The sequence below is a fragment of the Harpegnathos saltator genome, unplaced genomic scaffold, assembly GCF_003227715.2.
Source record: "Harpegnathos saltator strain DR-91 unplaced genomic scaffold, Hsal_v8.6 scaffold209, whole genome shotgun sequence".
Taxonomy (NCBI): Eukaryota; Metazoa; Arthropoda; class Insecta; order Hymenoptera; family Formicidae; genus Harpegnathos; species Harpegnathos saltator.
Genome location: NW_020229994.1, coordinates 190258 through 205881, shown reverse-complemented (window position 1 = coordinate 205881; position 15624 = coordinate 190258). Strand labels below are relative to the sequence as shown.

The window sequence follows — 15624 nt, the reverse complement described above, 5'->3', positions numbered from 1 at the left end:
TTCTTTAAGACGTTTTTTACACATACAAGTCTAAAAATTGTTTTAAAGAATAAGCTTTTAGATGTCTTTTAGACATGTATGTTTACTGAGTACATTATATTAAATTGTAACTTCTTATACTCTTTACTTAACTCTTTACTTTATATTTTAATATTGTCTTATTGTTACAGACTGCAGCATTACAAAATATTATTGAAGCAACGGCACTAGGAAGAGGAAGAGGAAGAGGAAGAGGGACAGGGAGAGGAAGAGGAAGAGGTGGAAGCGAAGATGCAGGAAGAAGAAGAGGAGAATGGAGAGGAAGAGGAAGAGGAAGAGGAGAATGGAAAAGAAGAGGCAGAGGAATGTCCTATATAAATATTTATATGACGCAATAACAAATATATACACACGCACGCACGCGCACACACACACACACACACACATACATACATAAAAGAAAATAAAAAATTGAAAATATAATATATTTCTTATATTTATTTCTTATCCTAAATAATTTCCTTTCCTAATTACGTGAAACGCAGTGGGTGAAATATTCCAGCAAACACAATATTACATGTAACGTGGATTAGTTTTTTATATTATTTTTCTTATATATTGTTATTTATGACATTTCCTTAAAAGTATTATTTACGATTGTGAAAATGACTTTTTTGTATACGGTATTTCAAATTCGATAATCTTATTTACAATTCTATCGAATAATTATTTTGCTCATCATATCTTGACTGTTATACATACTGAAAGAAAACTGATAAAGATCTTAGTTCATAACTATTATATAACATTTGTGTTATATAACAGTTATATTGTTGAATAGGAAATTACAACTAACACGCACATTATATATAATATTGTGTTTGCTGGGATGATTCCTCCTGATGATATATATAATTTTTACTATATTCTGTGTAGTAGCTCAGATATGAACCAAACTATTACAGACAAACCTCGTTACCGAACGACAGCGACGTAGTTGACGTCTATTTTCTCAGGGGGCGCGTCGAATTCATAAAAATTTCTGAACCTTCGCTGATGGCCGCTCAGGTTTCTCTCTGCTTCAGGCATGCGCTGAAGCGTGGGAAATTCTTTGGATTTCTCAGCACTGTCCTGCAGACCCTTAAATCCTTCCATTTTCTATTACACTGTCGCCGTGGAACAAGGTTCGCTAAGTTTGATGTGTATTTCGTTCGTTTCATCATGATTTGTCGATTCTGATCGTCTGCCTGCTATTAATGTGATTTCAAGTTTATTAGAGGTAATATTTCGATATATAACATATTACATTTTCCTTCTTTTTTCTTTTTAAAGCGATGTTTGTAGCCTCGTTTGGTCGTTAAACAACATGTTGTTATCAATTCATTATTATCAATTCAGTTTATTCGTATATCAAAATATTACATGCATTTGCTTAGTTAAAATTACATAAATTACGATAGATACATTATTACATAAATTACATAAATACATTACGATAAATCGTGATTTTCGGAAATTGATTGCCGACATTATTGTAAGTTATATACACATAGCATGTGTCATCTCCAAACAATATTAAATGTTTTTCATTTTCGGCTTAAACACTTAAAAAATGGAATGCATTATTTCTAAATATTGTGTGTTGGGCTTTATATGCTACATAAATTATATAATTTGTTGATCTACAAGTGTGGAATTGTTGTAACATTCAATTATTAATATAGAAATTTCTGAACATTTATCGCAAAAAGTTGCTTTAATTTATTTCGATTTATTCTTACTTTGAACATAAAATATGGACCAAGTTCTGCAACATTTGTTTATTTTTGCATTTATAAAATTTCCAGTTTGTCAAAGCAAGATGTTGTATAATGTTGTATAATAAAAGTATAATGTATATCAACAATACTAGGTGCGCAACTAAGTTTCCGGGTTTCACACATGGATGGTGTTAACGACACATGTAGTCGACATACATGTCTGAAGTTGTGTTTTTTTTTATAGCTTGGACATCTGTTAGTAATAACCAGTCCTTCCATTTTCTATTACACTGTCGCCATGGAACAAGGTTTGCTAAGTTTGATGTGCATTTCGTTCGTTTCGTCGTGACTTGTCAATTCTGATCGTCTGCCTGCTGTTAATGTGATTTCAAGTTTATTAGAGGTAATATTTCGATATATAATATATTACATTTTCCTTCTTTTTTCTTTTTAAAGTGATATTTGTAGCCTTGTTTGGTCGTTAAACAACATGTTGTTATCAATTCATTATTATCAATTCAGTTTATTCGTATATCAAAATATTACATGCATTTGCTTAGTTAAAATTACATAAATTATGATAGATACATTATTACATAAATTACATAAATACATTACGATAAATTGTGATTTTCGGAAGTTGATTGCCGACATTATTGTAAGTTATATACACATAGCACGTGTCGTCTAGCACAATCCAAACAGTATTAAATGTTTTTCATTTTCGGCTTAAACATTTAAGAAATGGAATGCATTATTTCTAAATATTGTGTGTTCGGCTTTATATGCTACATAAATTATATAATTTGTTGATCTACAAATGTGAAATTGTTGTAACATTCAATTATTAATATAGAAATTTCTGAACATTTATCGCAAAAAGTTGCTTTTGTAATTTATTTCAATTTATTCTTACTTTGAATATAAAATATGGACCAAGTTTTGCAGCATTTGTTTATTCTTGCATTTATAAAATTTCCAGTTTGTCAAAGCAAGATGTTGAAAAGTATAATATATATCAACAGTACTAGGTGCGCAACCAAGCTTCCGGATTTCACACATGGATGGCGCTAACGACACATGTAGTCGACATACATGTCTGAAGTTGTATTTTTTTTATAGCTTGGACATCTGTTAACAATAATCAGTCGTAATACCAACACACATCGCAACGCAAAAATATTTTTACTAACGACGAAGATGTCGAATTTTGTGCCAAATAAACGGCATTTGCGGGAAGCTTTGCTTTTCTGTTTTAACTTTAAAAAAAGTGCAGCTGAAGCAAGTCGTTTGCTTGAGGAGACCTACGGCGAACATGCACCATCGAAAACTACCTGTGAAGATTGGTTTAAACGCTTCAGAAGTGGCAATTTCGACATTGAGGACAAGGAACGCTCCGGGAGACCAAAAACAATTGAGGACGCCGATCTGCAAGCGTTATTGGATGAAGATGATACGCAAACACAAGTTCAACTTGCGAAGGCATTAAACATGACTCGCCAAGGTATTTCCAAACGTTTACATGCCATGGGAAAAATTCAAAAGAAGGGAAAATGGGTTGGGAACTTTCAAAAGAAAGAAAAATGGATTCCAAAAAAAAGGAAAATGCAATATGTTGCAATATTGACTGCGATACAAAGGAGAGATCGAAGAGCCGCTTCCGAAATTTTGCTTATGCGGCATGATAAAAAGAGTTTCCTGCATCGAATTGTTACTGGCGATGAGAAATGGATATATTTCAAGAGTCCCAAACGCAAAAAATCGCAGCTTTCACCTGGCGAAGCATCAACATCGACATCACAACCAAATTACTTCGAAGAGAAGATAAAGCTCTGCGTTTGGTGGGACCAGAAAGGAATCTTGTATTATGAGCTGCTGAAACCGGACGAAACTATCAATGGGCATCGCTACCGACAACAACTGATTAATTTGAACCATGCATTGCTCAAAAAACGGCCAGAATGGAACAGGAGACACGACCGAGTGATATTGCAGCACCACAACGCTACGTACCATCGCACTTCCATCGTCCAGGATACCATCAAAATGCTGAAATGGGATCTGTTACCGCACCCGACATATTCGCAAGACCTGTCCCCTTCCAATTATCACTTGTTCCGGTCGATGGCGCATGGCTTGGCTGAGCAATACTTGACCAATTTCGAAGAAGTGCAAAATTGGTTGGATGAATGGTTTCGGTCCAAAGACGCGTCGTTTTATCGTCGCGGTATTCATGTATTGCCAGAGAGATGGCAAAAATGTATAGCTAGCGAGGGGCATTATTTTGAATAAACTATTTTTTATATTTCTCTTGAAATTTTCCATTTTTCATTGATCAAAAAAACCCGGAAACTTGGTTGCGCACCTAGTATATATTTGTATTAATGTGCTTTATATCTCTACAAAGCTTGTGGTCTGATTTTATGAAACTTTGTATATTTATATATTCTTAGTTTTGAATTACGAGATTAATATCTCATTTGATAAGTACTATGAAGAGATGCTAAATTGAAGTATTTTAGTGTCATCCTTGCTACTTGCAGGGATTATTCATTTACTATAACAAGGTAGTATTCCTTATATGGGATCTTGTACATGTTCTGTCATTCTTTGTTGTCTGGATCTGATATATTCTTGAAATTAGAAATTGGCTAGTTTAAATTTGGATAGATTTCATCATTATTTTTCATACGAGAAATTCTAATTTGCTCCAGACTGACATTGAAGAAAATTCATAAATTTTTAAAAACACTTGGAAATACCAATATAATTATGTATTCATTACTTGAATATCATAGTATGTATAAAGTATATGTACAAGATTTAGAAATATGTAACCAGAAAAGCAAGGAATATGTTTATGAACAATAATGCAACAAGGAACTGGCAACTTTCTAATTTCTGGAAAGTTTCTAATAAACAGAATCTGTTTTAATACTGAGATTTTATACAGTTCTAATAACAAAGAGTGACCATTTAGTTTTTTACACACGAAACACACTTACTAAAAATTATCAAATATAATTCTGATAAAATGAAATTACAATAGACAGATGGATAGCATATTTTGTACTACTCACAAAGAAATATATTTTAAATAATATACATCTGTGTAATGATATTATTAAATATTCTACAAATAAAATATTGTATAATTTCATATCTAATTTGTTTCAGCATTTGTGTATACTTTCTGGCTCTCTCTCTCTCTCTCTCTCTCTCTCTCTAATAATGTTTCATTTATTATCAAAATAAGATGACTGAGATGTCTGTAATAGATTAAGTATAAATAGATATTTACCCAAGATATTTATATCAGTATCAGAGTTTTCCATGTCCTCCCACAAGATATTTTATTCCATCATACGATATAACTTGTACAACATCCAATTACCAGATAGTGTCATACAGATAAATAAGCTTTTCAATAACATTGGTTGATGTATATCATTAAAAATATATAATATATTTAATATATATTCATAAAGGAAAATATCTCTGATTGCCTTAACATTTTGAGATTTAATATTTACACACATTATACACATGCTCCAACATATTAAGAACAGTGGTCATATGTGCTTAAACTTTTCCAGAAATGCCAGTTGCGTCCGACGTAAAGTCAAGCTGGGCCGATGAGGTCGAAGAGGAGGGAGGAGCGCTGCCCGCACCGTCAGAGATCTACGAGAATGGCCACAAAATACTCACAGAATACAAATATAATCAGGACAACAAGAAGGTGAAAGTAATACGTACTTTCAAGGTGGAACGTCGCGTAGTATCAAAGACGATCGCAGCGCGTAAGAATTGGGCCAAGTTCGGCGATCCCGCCGACGACAGGCCGGGACCTAATCCAGCAACGACCGTTATCGGCGAAGATGTATTTATGCAGTTTATCTCCAGCAAAGAGGAGGAGAACAAGGTGGAGGAGGACTCCTTGGACAAATTGAAGAGCATGGGCGACAAAGGCGTCGTCAAGTGTCGTAATTGCAACGGCGATCATTGGACATCCAAGTGTCCGTACAAGGACACCGTTCTCGCTGGAGGTAAGCGACGACGTAGAATATAAACATGTAACGTCGATCCCAATATTGTTACCGGAATGCTTGTGTTGATACATTTGTTACTAGTCATGTCGGTAAATCTCTAAATTCGCGCTCTGCTCTCTGTTCCAGGGAAAGTACCCGACGACAAGAAGCCGCTCGTTAACACGGCCGTACCGGGTGCGATGGCTGAACTTAAACCGCAAGGTGGCAAGTACGTGCCGCCCGGTATGCGCGACGGCGGCAACAAACGAGGTGACTCTATGCAGATGCAGCGACGAGACGACACGACAGCCATCCGCATCTCCAACCTCTCGCAGAGCACCACTGATGCGGATTTAGACGAACTCGTCAAGCCCTTCGGATCTGTGGTGAAGCAATTCTTAGCAAAAGAAAAGCTTTCCAACCTCTGCAAAGGCTTTGCTTACGTCCATTTTAAACATAGAGCTGATGCTGCGAGAGCGATTACTACTCTAGACGGCTATGGATATGACTATCTTATTTTGAACGTAGAATGGTCAAAACCGCAAGTTCAAAATAATTGAGATTGCGTAAAGGGAGGGGGAAATCCATTTATTTATTGTTATTTGTTATAATTAAATTTATTTCACACAGCTATTCAAGAATTCAATTTTTTTCCCTCTTCTTTCACTTTAGTTTCATTTTAGTTCAAAATTTTAATGACGGAATTGTTTGTTCTAATAAATCTTCTGATTTCTAACATCGAACATAAAAAGTATAAAATTCATTTTGTCAAAACGGTTTTGATATCATTATATTTTTAAGATTGTACGCATCTTGTGAGCAGTATGAACTTATCCTTCTAAAAAAAAAAGAAAAATGAAAAATCGCCGATCATGGACGTAGGAGGAGAAGCGTAAATGGAATTAGTTAAATTATGGAAAGAAATTTCGAAGAAAATAAAGACGGCAAATGTCCATTTGTTTTCGATGTGGTTTGGACTCTCGATGGGAACGCAACCGATAAATACAGCATCATTTTAGTTCTTTAGTAATTTTCAGTTCTTTCATTGCATATACCGAGAAAAATGTGTCCAAACCGTATTGAGACAAAATATCTACAGGAAGATATTGCATATTCCTGCGATATCAGAAACAAATTAAGAAAAACAATAACAGTCCATATTTAACGTTCTAAAAAAATCTAAATTAAATTTTCAATTGTCCAGTTAATATGAATATTACGTCTAGATGCCAACTGAAAATTTAAATGCCTAAATTTAGCGTTGGTTTTAGAACGTGAATACAGGCCGAATCCTTTGTCTGCTGTTTTATATTAATAATTATTTTATATTAATAATTATTAATTATTTACACGCTATTACATAAACGACGCTTTAATCGTGGTCTACAATCGGTGCATTCAGTACTACAACCGCTCACTGGGCGCTAAATGAGCTCTTGCATCTGATTGGTGTATATTTTTAAATCTAAAAGAATTGTAGTACTGAAGAGTCGTAGTACTGAATGCATCCATTGACAGTAAGGGCAAGAGCACAGACTTTTGCATAACACATAATACCTAACACATAAGAGAATAAACCAATTAGTTTTCTTCATTTCCCTCAGGACAAAAATAAAGAACTCTGATTGGTTGATTCTCTTATGCGTTGTGTATTATGCGTTATGCAGAAGTCTGTGCTCTGGCCTTAAGTAGTAAGAAGTAGCGTAAGCGGTAAGAAATAAACCAATCACAGTTGATAATGACAAAAATAATCAACTGTAGTTGGTCCATTTCTTACTGTTCACGCTTACTTCTTACTGCTTACGGCCATTGTAGACCACGCTTAAAGCATTGGTATCGTTCTGTTTTCGTTAATGCGACTATGCGCTTTTGGAAACGGAACGACTTTTGATGCGTTTGATGTGAAAGGAAAAATGGATGCTACTATGGTCACAATGGACATCGAAACATTGACAACAATAGCCTTATTTTCATTAGTGAATGATGACAACAGAATTAGCAACAGTAGTAGCAGTAGTAGTAGTGAGTCTATATTTTATCAAGAAATCTTGATCTGTAGAAAAATATTCACACACATGCATTAATTTAAAAATACAATTGAATTGTTTCTAAAACTTTAAAATTTCAATTTTACCTTTCGATGCTCTTAACGCGATCTCTTTTTCGAGAAACATAGTGATCATTTCGTTATCCACCAAGGCCCAGTTCCACAACTTGCTTTAAACTCCGTTTAAAGCAAGTTGTGGAACTGGGCCTAATACGGGGAATTCAACTTTGTCGATTTCGTCCATTGTATCTGTGATTATCTGTATGTTTAAAATAAAAGAATATCGGTACGTTAAATATATCAGTCGTCACGTCACGTTGTCAGTATTTAAATAGGGTTATATAAAAAATTATAAATACTAATCTGCGCATGCCCGCATCAACTGCTTCTAGTCCGAGCTGTAGTAGCTGATGCGCGCTTAATGCGATAGAGGTGGGGGGATTCTAGGGAATTCTATACGCCACCAATGCACGCATTAGCTGAAACGGAACGGTTCTGGATGCAATTAACGCGCTCGATGCGTGAAACGGAATGGACCCATAATATTAGGCTTAGATTTGTTTTCTATTGCTGAACTGGCTGCACTAACTTGCACTTATTCTCTTCTTCTCTCCTTTTCACTAACTCCTAGATGTATATCTATTCCTTTTTATGTTCCCTGAGTGTTCCCCCACTAGTTCAGCGATAAAAAACAGACCTGTGCCGCGATTCTGTAACTCGTTATTGGAGTTAACGACAGTTTCGTTATTGTTGTGCAGCTTTTCTACGGTATACAAAAACTGCGCAACGATAACGAAAGTATCGTTAACTCCAATAACGAGTTACAGAATCGCATCACTGGGTACCTATTATGGAACTCGTCGGAATCGATTCCGATCGGAATAATTCCGTTTCCCCTAGAAAAGATAATAGAAATCTAGGAAATAATGGAATAAATTCGATCGGAATCGATTCCGACGAGTTCCATAAGCTGCATTCCGATATTCACTGTCAGCACTGAAAACCTATAGCATACGTGACGCAAACTATGTATTTTCAGTGTACTGGCAGTGAATATCGGAACACAGCCATAATAGGTACCCTATAGTGGGTATGTTCCGATATTCACTATCGGTCCAAAACTCTATAATATACGTGACACGAAATATAGATTTTCAGTACTAGCAGTGATCAGTATCAGAACATAGCTGTTATCTGTATCTTACTGCGCATGTGCGAACAGAGAGAGAAAGCTACTCGACATCTCTGCTTCCTGTTTTTTCTTTCTTTACCTGATTTTCAGTCTCTATAAAAAAATATACTCGGTCTATTTTTACTATATCTATAGTACAAAGATTCGAGCTACAAGATTCGTCCTTCTATCTTTTATCGCGAAGTCCACGTAACCCACGCGAAATAGATTAGGCGGGACGCGAAAATGGCGGACTCTAAGCATACGAGCTCCCTCTCGACCGCTACAGCCACGGAAGTGCAGAAAGCGCGGACTCCGGCTGTATTCTTTGTGTCCCAACGTCCACTTTTTTTCCACTCCAACGCCACAGCGAGTATCACGCTCGCTCCCTTTCCGATATCGTGGAAAGTGTAAGTTGGCAACACCACGGACCGCCACGGAGATCGTAATGGCGACGTTAAGCGCGTTGTCGAGTCCACCGTGAGAAAATAATGATCTACGGTGCCGTATTCCGTTTACGCACGGAATAACGGCCGCACGAAGCAGCGAACACGCACCGAGCAGTTTTGACGCGATCAGTGGGCCGAGGATTCGCTACGATGGATCAGGCCCCTGCAGGTGAGCAAGCCGTCTTCAAATACGTTGCTGATCCTGCCGCAGCGCGTTTCCGCAGCACATTCCTTCTCGGTTTCGTCCGAAGTATTCGCGCCGAACATACCAATCTCGCATTTTCACAAGTTAACCGCGAATGTACGACAATCAAACAGGTCGCCGTGGTTCCGCTGTTTTCGCAGGCCCGCGCCCGACCGTTCGCGTCTCGCTCAACGAGTATTAAGCATGTTTAAAGCCTAGATCTATGTGCTAGGTTATCTGTGCGTTTTAACTGTTATCTGGGCGTTTAATCCAACTGCCATTGAGTTTTGAACGAACGGATGCGGAGATGGCGTGTATACACACACACACACACACACACACACATTCGATAATCTGTTGGATTGCAATATATAAAAAAAATGATGCATTTATAAGTAGGGATAATTTTCATAATTTTCATCATTCTCTATTTTCCAGGAGTGGATCGTAGTGAGGGAGTAGCTAAAATCAGATTACAATTTTTGATTTACTAGTATTTGATTTATCACTGTTGAATCTAATTTTCGATTTTGTGTAACACAGATACAGAATTACGGAACATCATAGACAAATTGGCGCAGTTTGTCGCTCGCAACGGACCAGAATTTGAGCAGATGACTAAGAACAAGCAGAAGGACAACCCAAAGTTTGGTTTCCTGTTCGGCGGAGAACACTTCAACTACTATCAGTACAAAGTGACTACAGAGCAAGCCAGTAAGTGGGACATATCCCCTTAACAGCTACAGCAATCGAGAGGCATAAGAAAAGGCGACATGCTTTATACGACAAGCGAAGGAATGACTTTGAAAAGCGATACCAGTGAAACAGTGTCTGATTTCATCATTGCAAGCATACAATATTGTTCGTCGAATAGGAAACTCTTCCTTTCAAGATTTTGGGATTGCTATTTGTTAAGCGGAAAGCTTTTGCACTAAAGAGACCTTTATGATTCCTTGATAATGGTGATTTAAAGAAGATATAGTTTTAAGATTTTTGCTGGAGCTTATCTAAATACGGAGTTCAATACATTCTCCATGTATTGCTTCAATTCTGTGCGGGGGAGTACGCGAGCCACCGTCTGAAGTAGCGTCTCCCTTAAAAAAAAAAAACCCCCAAAAAATTAGTACTGTAAAAATGTAAAGAAAACTCGAAAGAAAAGACAGGGATAAAAAGAGCATAGATAGCGCTCCCGAAAGAGCTTGTACATGTATATACATACTTCTCTCTTATAAAATGCCAAGAATTTTCTTACGCACTGGTACCAAGATAAGACTCGGCAGAACGAAAAATAGAAAAAAAAAAGAACAAAATCGGATTATTTGTATAGAAATTTTTCTCAATATCGATTGAAAGGACTTAAGCATCTCACAATAATCCACCGTCATTCGTTTACAGTTTTAAAGCAAAAAGGAATAAATCCAATGCAAAATGCAGACCCACGTTTAAACGTTTCGCAGCAGCAGCAAACAGCCACTACCGTCTCGCAGCCACTGAATAACGTCAATCTTGCGTCCGGTCTAAGTACACAACAAAACAATGGCATAAATCCGGTGGTCGGAATCGGACCGGTCGGGAGCCAAGGCGGTCCCGTTTTGCCTGGCGTGCCTGGACAGATCGGGGGGCCAGGAAATGCAGGGCCGCCCGGAATCGGACCAGTTCCCGGCGGCATGGGAGGTGTGAACCCGCCGATCGCCGGGGTCGCGCAAGCGGTTAACATCAGCGGCCCACCCGCGTGGCTCCAGAATGAATTGGCGAATCTACAGTCGCAGCAGACAACGTTGCAGGACCAAGTCAGACAATCAGAACAGAACCTGGCTGCACAGCATGCTGCGCTGATGGCGCAACAGCAGGGAAGAGTAGAGGATGCTGTGAGGCAGGCACAGGAAACGGCGCTGCAAAACAATGCGCAAAGCACGAACACAGATCTGGCTGCGTTTGACACGGTGCTGCAACCGATCATCGATAGCTGCACGAAGGACAGCATAAGCGCGGGCAAGGCTTGGATACTACAGAACTCACTTACGCCGCAGAGTAATCAAGTAGTCGCCGATCATTTGCTGAAGAAGTACGTATGAAACGAGCGAGTTTCACCTCGATTAAAAGGTAGAGAAAGAAAAGGAAAGAAAGAGAAAGGGAGAGAGAACGCGCGTGTGTATACGTACACATTTTATATTTTGGATTATTTCTTTCAGAGTAATTCAGGGGACGACTTTTAGCCATAAACTACACATTATTTACCTGGTGAATGATGTCTTGCATCACTGGTTAGTATAACGTATCGCAAAGATATGAGTTGGTTGCGATGACAACTTAATCATAATAATAACATTCAGAAACGGTTTCTTTTTTCATTCCTGTCATACCCACTTTCCGGATAATCTTGCATATTCAATGAACCAATCATCACAGTTTCCTTTCATCTTTCCTCGAACCACTCTGATTCTTGTTTCTAAAGTTTCCCAATTACTCCGAGAGACCACTTGCACCTATCTATATCCACTTTTATCACATTAAACCGCGATGTGTCATAAGTTAACATATTAGATTTCTCTATGTAAGCACAATGTGCGTGATATTTAATTGGAAACTTCTTCAGTGCAAGAAAAAAATCTATGGATCTTCGCAAGGCAATGGAAAGTGTTGTTGTCCCCATGTTCTGTAACACTTCACTAGCCGCCTCCGAAGAGCAACTTAATAAGCTAAATAAACTGTTAAGTTTGTGGGAGTCGAAGAACAATTATTTCGACGAAGGAATCATAGATAAGCTGAAGCAACCGAGCGGCTCTTGGTCGGAGTATCAGGCTAATTTGGTAGCGCAGTATGCCAACGCAATCACTCCCATTACAGCGTCGACGAAGCAAACGTTCGATAACTACCAGGCGCAACATCAAGCGTTTGTTACTCACGCGCTCAGACAAATCCAGAATATCGAGCAGCAAAAGATGGCGATAGATCAGCAATTGAAAGCACCGCCGCCGCCACCGCCGCCTCCTCAAATGGTAAAACCCCTTTTCTTTTCCTTCCCTTTGTGTCTCATTTTTATTTTGAACTAGATTTTCTGTCGCTTTTTCTCCTCGCTTCATGCGTTAACACTAAATACATTTCAATTTTGGCGTGTTAATCTTATTATTATATTTTTCGTTTTGTAACATGAAATTTTCATAATTCTTGTGTTTTTTTCTTTATTTTATGCTATTATATTTATTATATTTTTAGCAACTATTATATTTACTATATTTTTAGCAACACTTCTCTGATAGATTGATAGATAGATTTAACCCTGAGGGGTGGAACCTCTTCAAGTATACAGTCAAGAAAGTATCTAATGAAATAAAATTAAAGCAAAATCCAGAAACTTTGTTATATATTTTTCATTATTATACAGAGTGATCCGAAATTCCCGTATTCGGAGTACAGGACATGATATTTTATGCTAAAATAAACAACTTTTTCCTTCAGCAAAATTGCGTCCGACAAGTAGTTTTTGCAGAAGAACGTATTAAAGTTAACGAATAAGTGCTCTTGCCTATATGGCGCTCAGGGCCGGCGCGCGCGCGCCTCACTCGCATGTACCTAAACAGTTACTAATATTCATAAGTAATGCCTTTTAAGACGCTCATACGGCTCTGTTGTGATTAGTTTACGACATCTTCAAACTGTACTTAAGACAATCTTAAATAATAAGAATCAACCATGAACAATAGCAGGATTTTTGACCTTCTTCCATATTGTATTGCTTAAGTAATGAAAAGTTAATAAAATAAGTACTGCCTTTATTTCTTACGTAATAAATGAATAAAATATTGTCTGAGTACAATATCATACAATGTCAGTGTACAATATCATCTGAAAATAAAAAAAAATGTAAATGTAAGTAACATGCTTTGCGAATTGTGAAATCCCAGTATTGTTTATAGTTGATTCTTATTATTTAAAATTGTCTTAAGTACAATCTTAAGATATCGTCAACTAATCACAACAGAGCCGTATAAGCGTCTTAAAAGATATTACTTATGAATACTAGAATACTCACTGATTAGATACACGCGAGAGAGGCGCGTGAGCCGGCTCTAAGCGCTACATAGATAAGAACATTTATTCGTTAACTTTATCACGTTCTTCTGCAAAAACTACTTGTCGGACGCAATTTTGCTGAAGGAAAAAGTTATTTGTTTTAGCATAAAATATCATGCCCTGTACTCTGAATGCGAGAATTTCGGATCACCCTGTATATCTGAAGGATTTCTACCCTGAGGTTAAATCTGTTCATCTATCTACCTATTCGTTTATTTAACGCAAATTCTTCTTTCTCCGCAGAATCAACAAAACATGTCTATACCACCTAGTCATCCCGGACCCCCGAATACAATAGGCACAGACGTGAACTTCAGCCAACCGCCACCAGGATGGGGCGTACCTCCTTCTAATGAGCCACCGCCATTCAGTAATGTTCCTTTGCCGGACTTTTCGAAACCACCGCCAGGTTTCGGACCTGCACCTGTTATTCATGAACCTTCCGTCGAGGATTTGATGCCTAGTATGCCTTACTTCGAGCTTCCAGCCGGTCTTATGGTACCATTGATCAAGCTGGAAGATGGAGAATATAAACCGCTTGATCCTGATGCAATAAGACTTCCACCACCTGCTCCTCCTAGTGATCGTTTGGTCGCAGCCGTAGAAGCATTTTACGCGCCGCCAAACCATGATTCGCCTAGAGACAGGTCGGTACCGTCGCGCATCTATGTAAACATCTAGGAAATAACAGACTCATAAGAATCACTTTGTTCCATTATACGCGTTCTCAATTGTACTTACAGTGATGGTTGGGAGAAATTAGGATTGTACGAATATTACAAGGCAAAGAACTCTGCTCGCAAACGCAAAGAGGAAGATATAGCCGCAGGCCTCAGACAGAGATCGAGATCTCCGTCGCCGATCCTACGACCAAGATCCAAGAGCCCTAGTCCGCCAAAGAAACGCTACAGAAGCAAGTCACGCAGTAGGTCGCGCTCGCGTTCTCGAGGCAGAAGTAGATCGAGATCGCCCGCGACTAATCACAGACGCAACAGTCGCAATAGTAATCACAATAGCAGAAGTAGGAGGAGGAGGAACAGTAACAAGGATCGTAGCCCCGATAGAAGGATGGATAGGCAAGACAGAAGTCCAACACCCCCGAGTTTCCTGTAAGTGTTAACATTTGTAGTAAATCTTGTCAGTCTTCCAGCTGTTTACGTCTTCTGGTTAGTCTTCATTTTGTACCTTGGCTGTCTTGTTTTCTTTTCTTTCTCATGCGATGAAATCTTCACGATGAGAAATAGCGTCTACCAGAGTATGTTAGAGTTACGCGAGCCCAGTTCAAATTCTTAACGACACTTGGGCTTTTCATTTTACGTTTCTTTCAGCGGCTCTACATACAGTAAAGTTCCGCAAGAGATTAGTATCGATGAGAACAATAAAGGGCATCAATTGCTAAAGAAGATGGGTTGGAGTGGCGCGGGTCTCGGTGCTAACGAGCAAGGCATCGAGGCGCCCATTTCCGGCGGCGAGATTCGCGATAAGAACGATCAATACAAAGGAGTCGGTATTAACCTGAACGATCCATATGAGAACTTCAGGAAAAGCAAGGGTCAAGCGTTCATCACCAGAATGAAAGCGAGGGCGGAGGAGCGAGCCGAGGAAAGAGGGGAACGTGACTGAGAGCGTCGGCGATGGGATACAAAGTCGTTCGACTATCTATAAGATTTTTGTGACTAGAATGAATCGTAAAATCTGGTGTACTTTGAGGAAGAAGAAAAAAAAAGAAAAAGAAGAAGAACAGGAAAAAAAAAGAATTGTTTCACGATAGACGCAATTCTAAAGCGTTTATCCACCATCGTACCCGCCTCTATGAGAGCTAACTTTAAAGATCAATATACTTCCTTGACTGTCGAGAACAGTTGTATTTTATTAACACGTTGCCCGCCATGGGGGTCATCGATAATCGACGGTACATCACTGCGTTATATT

The 15624-nt window shown here is 38.2% G+C and overlaps 2 protein-coding genes across 5 annotated transcripts; both read left to right on the top strand.

The window, feature by feature from the left end:
- Positions 1-1043: 1043 nt before the first annotated feature.
- Positions 1044-6400, top strand: LOC112588400 (eukaryotic translation initiation factor 3 subunit G-like). Of its 4 annotated transcripts, none has more exons than XM_025298177.1 (4): positions 1066-1258; positions 1984-2047; positions 5336-5785; positions 5915-6400. In XM_025298177.1, the coding sequence occupies exons 2-4, from the start codon at positions 2038-2040 to the stop codon at positions 6325-6327; spliced, it is 873 nt and encodes a 290-aa protein (XP_025153962.1). In that variant the 5' UTR covers positions 1066-1258; positions 1984-2037; the 3' UTR covers positions 6328-6400. The 4 variants fall into 4 exon arrangements, with proteins under 4 accessions (XP_025153965.1, XP_025153962.1, XP_025153963.1 ...); XM_025298178.1 differs by having other exon boundaries at positions 1984-2142; XM_025298180.1 differs by lacking the exon at positions 1984-2047 and having other exon boundaries at positions 1044-1163.
- Positions 6401-9203: 2803 nt separating this feature from the next.
- On the top strand, positions 9204-15605 carry scaf6 (SR-related CTD associated factor 6). Its single transcript, XM_011147747.3, has 8 exons — positions 9204-9603; positions 10162-10332; positions 11014-11683; positions 11811-11882; positions 12215-12617; positions 13936-14339; positions 14436-14801; positions 15021-15605. The coding sequence occupies exons 1-8, from the start codon at positions 9585-9587 to the stop codon at positions 15313-15315; spliced, it is 2400 nt and encodes a 799-aa protein (XP_011146049.1). The 5' UTR covers positions 9204-9584; the 3' UTR covers positions 15316-15605.
- Positions 15606-15624: the final 19 nt, after the last annotated feature.